Genomic DNA, 8,746 nt, shown 5'->3' on the forward strand with positions numbered 1-8,746 from the left:
AAAATATATTATATCTAGCTAGCTCATAAGAAATTTGATTACATATTAGCAATAGTGTTTTGCTTACACTAAGAGCTAACTTAATTTTAGTGTCAACTTTTGACATTAATATTCATAATAGTACATTGTCTAATTCTGTCATAATATATGCTCTAAAGTAATATTACATGTATAAATTTATCTGCAATTTGTTAACTTTTTCTCAGTCTTCAATGTTGCAAGAATTAGAATATGTCTCTTTTTTTAATTCATGACAACCTGGAGGGATAGGGTGGGGAGAGAAGTGGAAGAGGGGATTCAGGATGGAAGAGACACATATATGTATACCTATGGCCAATTCACATTAATGTATGGCAAAAACCATCACAATATTGAAATTATTCTTCAATTAAAATAAATAAAAACAACTTTGGGGGTCCATGGATTTTCATTAGATAAGAAGCTGCAAAAATCTGCTGTCAAATTAGGAATATTACATGGGAGAAACATTATGAAATTAATTTTTCATTTGATAGTGACTAGTCATTTCAATCAGAAGTAGCAATTCGTCACATTCCCCAATCCTAATAAAATATTAGGCATGTTAATTCTTCAGTTTTATTGCTGTATGAATGTGAAAAATAAGAGGTATAAATTGAGTAATATATGACTTGTTAATTGTCAATAGCTCTTCTGTCAGTCTACTCTCCTGAATCCATTATCACTATAGTCAGGTGCTGAACAGGGTGAACATGAAAGCAACATGTTAAAAATAAAAAGTAAATGCTTTGGGATGACTAGTACTTTTACTTGTGAAGAAAATAGTTTTGGGAGCTTGAGGTAAAATTTGTGTTAGAAATGTTTGTAGATTGCATGCATTCCCCCATCTTCTAGGCTGGGCTATGCAGGTGAGTGCACAGTTTCCATGTGCTGTTACTATAACTCACATGCATAGAGCTAACCTGGCTCAAGTGTCCACAACAAGACTTCAGACATCATTTATGTTAACCCAAACATTGCTACAAATATTTCTCATCTCAATTCCTAGATAGCTCATGACTTTCACCTAAACCCATCTTTAATGAAATAGAATTTACTTGGATTGCCCATTTGGCAAAAATACCAATTATCCAGTTTTGCATTGCTCCACCAGGAGTGTGTGTGTGTGTGTGTGTGTGTGTACATTCACATAAGTGTAGCAGTAAAAAGAGGAACATGTAAGACTGACACTAGTTTTTTGCAGATAGCATTCATCTTCAGTGACTCAGGTCATTATTTGGTCCTATTTAAATGACAGGTATGTTTCCACACTGGTGCAGGACCAAGCTAGTCTCTTTGACTTTGACCCAGTCTCTGACTGCTATGAAGCTTGCTTTCTGCTCTGGCTATTATTCTCCATCAGCCCATAGCTAGAACACATAGGAAAGTATTTATTTTTAAACACTGCTCATCAAGTTGTTTAGTTCAATTGCACAGCTTTCAAGTTGTCTGAAACTGGCCATTCACTGAATTTTTAAATTATTTTACCACAATGTCTACTTTGCTCCTTGGAGTTGACCCTCTTCAGTTTATGTCAGGGATAATTGAGTGTTATGCAGTCATACACAATCTGCACATACTCATTCTACTAAAGTTGTTTCTCTTATGAGCAACCATAACCGGTGGTACCTTCTAAAATCTTGTTCTGTATTGTTATCTTTTATTTTCTGGCTAACATATAAAGTGATATCCCAGCAAATCTCATTTGATTTCCAGCTGTGTACTTCCTTGACAAAAGAAGCAATTTCAATTTCTCTCTATAAAACTAAGAACTTACAGTATGTTTACTTTTACATCATTTTGGATTTTTGTATGTGCCTCCAGCAAAAAAAAAAAAAAAAACTTTTTCTTACTGTGTTTGTTCAGTTCTAAGAACTCCAGGCCCCATTTTAACTCAACAGGTCATGTGTTTTTTGTTTTTTGTTTTTCCTAGGACTATAATGATGAAATTCGTCAGGAACAACTACGTGAATTATCTTACTTAAATGGCTCAGAGGACTCTGGTCGTGGCAGAGGTGTTAGAGGCAGAGGGATAAGAATAGCCCCCACAGCTCCATCAAGGTACATTACTTCTTGCTTTAAATAAATTAACAGTCACTAAGCATGGCAATCCCTCACTGGCCTGTTCTGTGTCATGATCACAGCTAGGAATAAACAACATCAGCAACAATAACTACCACTGACAAAAAAATCAACAACAACAGATGCTTATATAGCTCATAAGAGCTTTACATAAATTATCACCAGCGTACTGTTAAGCATTATCTACAGGTGAGCAACTGATAAAGATGTAACCAATATGCCTGAGAACACATAAACAGTCTGACTCCAAAATTCAGAGTCTGAGCTCTTAATAACTGTTCCAAAAAGAAAAGAGGAGCAAACCTGAGACTTTTTACTCTGGTCTTGTCCCCAGGATTAAGGCAAGCAGATGATATAGTTATACACATCTTTGAACCAGGATGACCTTGCATAAAGAGAAAACTTCAAATTTTTGGTGCCTTAAGTGGCCCTTGAATTGATACAGTCTTGCCAGATAGGTATAGAGATAAATGAGGATAATGATAGACGGAGGTAAGTAAGTAGATATTTAAATAAATAAAGAGTCCAGAAAGCCAGATGCATATTACATACATGGGTGAGTGTAAAAATACTTTAAGTTTAGTTATATTGGGTTGTGCAATGTCATTAGAGAATATTTTATTTGATATTATTAACTTCGCAAATAAACTGGAATCTTTCTGTATCAGAATTTGTTTTGTAGGATTCTGTGTTTGTCAGTCTTTCAACAGAAAGCATTGTTCTGTAAAGAGGTAAAATGAAAAATACTCACACATTTCACACAGAGACTGTGTAATTCTGTCCTCTTTATTCTGTTGAAGTTGGCTTTCAAATCTTTAAATGTCTTAGAATTAGAGTAGTATAATGCCTAGAAACCATCTCCAGAGATTCCAAGATACTTTACTAATTCAATTTGCCTTTTATTTGCTTTTATTAACATCATCATTAATTTATTTTCCTTTTTTAATTAAATTATTTATTTTAATTAGAGGATAATTACTTAACAATTTTGTGACAATTTTTGCCATACATCAACATGAATCAGTCACAGCTATATATGCGTCCTTCCATCCTGAAATCCTTCCCACCTCTTTCCTCACCCTATCCCTCTGAACTGTGCCTTTTTTTTTTTTTCAATTATGTCCCAAATATTTTAACCACCTTCCATCATTGGTTTTAACCTTTAATCACACACATCAAAATATTTATACTTATCAGGAAAAAAATAAGAATGAAAAATTCCCCAAATAAAGTATCAAGGGAATAATTGACTATCTAAATGTAAAACCTGGCAGTTATGCAATTACTTTGCCTAATGAAAAACCTTCTGAAAATGTTTCAGTGATTATTTTTACATTTTATTCTTTAAAAGTTTTTTTTTATAATTGAGCATTCTAATGCTACCCAGAAACAGTTTATTTTTATGGATATACCTTTTATAGAATCAGCCTTTTATAAAACCCTTATATTGACCCCATTTTTATGGGTTGGGGGATGACATCACTGCAACTAATATTAAATTGATCATATCTTAGTGTTTAAATAATGAAATTGTCATTTTTGTAGTTAAAAAAGTGATAATTTTGGCAGTTTTTTATTGTGTAAATTATGTATTAAAGGAGAAGGAAATGGCAATCCACTCCAGTATTCTTGTCTGGGAAATCCCATGGACAGAGGTGCCTGGTGGGCTATAGTCCATGGGGTCAAAAGAGATGGACATGACTTAGTAACTAAACCACCACCACCAAGTATGTATTGAACGAGTATACAGGGAACTAGTCTTTTTATATTCTATATTCCTTGGAATTGAGACCATTTTTTAAAAATAATGCATTAACCTGTTTTTGAAATTATAAAATAATTCTATTAAAGGATTTTGTTTTGTTATTGATGTTTCTTAAGATAATAATATAGCCGCCATATTTGAGTAAGCCATATAAAATTTCAACTTTAGTGAGTTTTTACTCTAAAGTATTAATTTCTCCAATTGTTTAGTAAAGGATAGAGCATTGTATTCTTGATTTTTAAATACCTTGGAAAAAATTTGATTGAAAGCTTTGCTTAATCTGATACTGCATATGTAAAAAAGAGAACTAATATTGAAAATTAAACCTTAATTTCAATGCCATCTTAATGTCATTAATATATTAACATTAATAAAAGTAAATGTAGCAGAACTCTGATGTCTTCTGTTTCAGACCACATGATGAAATGCATCTGCAATTGTAAGAATAAGCATCAAAAGATGCTTGCTTTTTGGAAAGAAAGCTATGACAAATCTGATATGAAGAATTAGCTTATTGCTGAATACCCTGACACTGGGAAAGATTGAATCAAAAGGAGAAGGTGGCTACAGAGGATGAGATGGTTCGATAGCATCACCAACTCAATGGACATAAACTTGAGCAAACTCTGGGAGACAGTGGAGGTCAGAGGACACTGATGTGCTATAGTCCATGGGGTCACAAAGAGTCGGACATGACTTAGCTACTGAACAATAAAAACATTACATAATTGAAGATTTAAGATCTTTACATATATCACCACTACATGTTGGATGAATGTGAACATTAGAAAAATATTGAAGCAGTCTTTGAAGTTATTTTTGTTTGTTTGCTACAATGAGAACTATGGATGGAGGAGCCTGGTAGGCTGCAGTCCATGGGGTCGCTAAGAGTCAGACACGACTGAGCGTCTTCACTTTCATGCATTGAGAAGGAAATGACAACCCACTCCAGTGTTCTTGCCTGGAGAATCCCAGGGATGGGGGAGCCTTGTGGGCTGCCATCTATGAGGTCACACAGAGTCGGACACGACTGAAGCGACTTAGCAGCAGCAGCAAAAATGAGAACTGACAAATAGATAGAACAAATGGAGCTTGTGAAAGAGAAGAGTAATCACATTTGTTTCTAAGAAAGATGACTCAATCACCACTGTGATGACAGAGAAAAATTAGAGAAAGACACAGAGAGATAGACACTCATGGCAGAGAACCCAGTGAAAAGGCAAGTCCATTATTCCACCCAGAAATAAATACCACTCAGAATATTTGAGGTAAGTGATGAGATTAGAGATGAAAATTTTTATGAATTAGTTTCTGGTTGGGCTGCCCATTTAGCTCAGCTGGTAAAGAATTGCCTGTAATGTGGGAGACCTGGATTCCCATCCCATGGGAAGATCCCCTGAAGAAGGGGAAAGCTACCCACTTAAGTATTCTGGCCTGTAGAATTCCACAGACTGTATAGTCCATGGGGTTGCAATGAGTCAGACACAACTGAGCGGCTTTCATTTTCACTTTATTTTCAGTACCTGATTAGATGTTGGAGATCAGAGAGTGGTCCTACACAGGATAAATCTCTGATGTATGCCCTGGTTAGAGATTAATGGCATCCATTAAAATTAGGTAAAAGACCAAGTTTAATGAAGAATATAATTATTCCTATAATTGATCCTAGGTCTATGGATTGCTGGTGTGTCCTTGGGAACATGACTTGTATTTTATGTGACTTGGTTCTCAATCTTTTATAATAGCTTAGAAATAGCTATGTGACAACTTTGTCAAGATTTTTAAGTTAGATGACACATGTTAAGCACTGTTTCCCAAACTGGTTCTGTTCAGTTCAGTTGCTCAGTCATATCTGACTCTCTGACACCATGGCCAAACTGGTTAGCACACTGGAATCACTGAAGATCACTGCTGCTGGAGACTGTGATTTAATCATCGTGGAGTGGAGTCTGGAGTCTGGACGTTTTCAACGAATTTTAGGTGACTCTAACATGCAGACCAGCTAAGGATACATGGTCCAGGTTATGGTGTATGGTAGGGAGGAAAGTGCTAACAGCCATCAGAGTGAGAGACTTCAAAGTGCACTGTGAGGCACAGAAAATAGTGACATTAATCTCCCAAGGAGGGCCTAGGAGCAGATGTCAGTGAATAAACCTGAAGAGTAAAAAGGAAGACTGGGAAGATAAGCAGAGTTATACATATCCAAAGAAGGCATTTATAACCCACAGTGATAAATGTATCAGGTACTGTGATATGGGACTATGTAAATGAACCCAGTGGCTTTGGAAACTAGTAAAATACTGGTGACACCAGTCAAGAGTATTTTCAACAAAGTGGAGAAAATAATAACTAGATTTCATTTGATTCAGGAATGAGCAGGGAGTGTGGAATTAAGAATAGAAAACTTTCAAGAAGTCAGAAAAGTAGAGAAAAGAACACTATAGTGTTGGTTCAGCCAGGAACACTATGTTCTAAATAGGTGATATCAATCTTGAGTTGAATTGAAAATCTGAGTTGATGAGAGATATAGGGTTAATATTTCAGAGTAAGAACATACGATATCAGAGATAATGAGTCAGGTTCAAGAGACAGGCAAGGCTCTGTCTGGGAGACACTTGATGAAGGAATGGAATGAGAAATTAGATTTGATGTGAGCGTAATGTAATTCTAAAGCAGGAAGAAGGCAATGGCACCCCACTCCAGTACTCTTGCCTGGAGAATTCCACGGACGGAGGAGCCTGGTAGGCTGCAGTCCATTGGGTCACGAAGGGTCAGACACGACTGAGCGACTTCACTTTCATGCATTGGAGAAGGAAATGACAACCCACTCCAGTGTTCTTGCCTGGAGAAACCCAGGGATGGAGGAGCCCGGTGGGCTGCCATCTATGGGGTCGCACAGAATCGGACACGACTGAAGTGACTTAGCAGCAGCAGCAGCAGAAATCTTATTTTACCCATTAAGAAAACAGTTATAACAACTCAGGCTCAGGGAGTTTTAACAACTTACCTGTGATTGTTCAATGGCATAAATAGAATTTGTGGCTAAAGTATGGTGACATGATTTACTACCCACCCAAGGGACACTTTCAAAAGTATTAAAATGCTAAACTAGGACAACAGTTATAATTCTGAACTATACTGGGCAAACCTGGATATATGCACATCTTACATATGAAGTGTTAGGAAGCCCAGTGAAGGCAAAAATTAGTCTGTATTTCCATTTTATAGATGGGCTTTTGTGTTATCACAGTAGTTTAGAATATTATGGGCTTAGATATATTGTGATTGAAGGGGGCACTGGGCCTTTCAGGGTCTCCCAAAATAGGAGAGCATTCTCTATACATTAGATTCACCATAAGTTCCCTAATAATTTCTCTATTCATCAGTTCTATAATCTATTTAAAACTTTTAAAAGCTTTACCAGTATTCTTATTGTTCATTCTTAAAGCTCATTTACCACAAAAGCCAACTGCCTACTATTCATAGCAGAAAGCATAACCTACACTCCTACCTGTTCAGTTCAGTTCAATTCAATTCAGTCACGCAGTCCTGTCTGACTCTTTGCGACCCCATGGACTACAGCAAGGCAGGCCTCCCTGTCCATCACCAACTCCCAGAGTTTACTCAAACTCATGTGCATTGAGTTGGTGATGACATCCAATCATCTCATCCTCTGTTGTCCCTTTCTTCTCCTGCCTTCAATCTTTCCAGCATCAGGGTCTTTTCAAATGAGTCAGTTCTTACAATCAGGTGGCCAGAGAATTGGAGTTTCAACAGCAGTTTTTCCAATAAATATTCAGGACTGATTTCCTTTAGGATGGACTGGTTGGATCTCATTGCTGTCCAAGGGACTCTCAAAAATCTTCTCCAACACCACAGTTCAAAACCATCAATTCTTCAGTGCTCAGCTTTCTTTAGAGTCCAAGTCTCACATCCATACATGACTACTGGAAAAACTATAGCTTTGACTAGACAGAACTTTGATGGCAAAGTAATGTCTCTGCATTTTAATATGCTGTCTAGATTGGTCATAACTTTCCTTCTAAAGAGTAAGCATCTTTTAATTACATGTCTTCAGTCACTATGGAAATATAGACTAATTTTTGCCTAATTTTTTATTTTGGAGCCTAAAAATAATGTGTGTCACTGTTTTCATTGTTTCCTGATCTATTTGCCATGATGTAATGGGACCAGATGGCAAGAATACACAGAACTGTACGAAAAAGATCTTCACGACCCAGATAATCACAATGGTGTGATCACTGACCTAGAGCCAGACATCCTGGAATGTGAAGTCAAGTGGGCCTTAGAAAGCATCACTATGAACAAAGCTAGTGGAGGTGATAGAATGCCAGTTGAGCTATTACAAATCCTGAAAGACGATGCTGTGAAAGGCTGCACTCAATATGCCAGAAAATTTGGAAAACTCAGCAGTGGCCACAGGACTGGAAAAGGTCAGTTTTCATTCCAATCCCAAAGAAAGGCAATGCCAGAGAATGCTCAAACTACCACACAATTGCACTCATCTCACATGCTAGTAAAGTAATGCTCAAAATTCTCCAAGCCAGGCTTCAGCAATATGTGAACCGTGAACTTCCTGATGTTCAAGCTGGTTTTAGAAAAGGCAGAGGAACCAGAGATCAAATTGCTAACATCCACTGGATCATGGAAAAAGCAAGAGAGTTCCAGAAAAACATCTATTTCTGCTTTATTAAAAACATCTATTTATGCCAAAGCCTTTGACTGTGTGGATCACAATAAACTGTGGAAAATTCTGAAAGAAATGGGAATACCAGACCACCTGATCTACCTCTTGAGAAATTTGTATGCAGGTCAGGAAGCAACAGTTAGAACTGGACATGGAACAACAGACTGGTTCCA

The 8,746-nt window shown here is 36.8% G+C and overlaps 1 protein-coding gene across 1 annotated transcript in view; it reads left to right on the plus strand.

Annotated features, from left to right (window-relative positions):
* Positions 1-8,746, plus strand: part of KHDRBS2 (KH domain containing, RNA binding, signal transduction associated 2) — a gene marked incomplete at its 3' end in the record, with an annotated part of 482,841 nt that overhangs the window by 471,007 nt on the left and 3,088 nt on the right. Inside the window, exon 5 of the mRNA XM_010837108.1 lies at positions 1,952-2,079. Coding sequence (XP_010835410.1) covers positions 1,952-2,079 — 128 coding nt within the window. The remainder of the gene's footprint in view (positions 1-1,951; positions 2,080-8,746) is intronic.

This window comes from Bison bison, unplaced genomic scaffold, assembly GCF_000754665.1.
Source record: "Bison bison bison isolate TAMUID 2011002044 unplaced genomic scaffold, Bison_UMD1.0 scf7180017864071, whole genome shotgun sequence".
NCBI classification, from domain to species: Eukaryota; Metazoa; Chordata; class Mammalia; order Artiodactyla; family Bovidae; genus Bison; species Bison bison.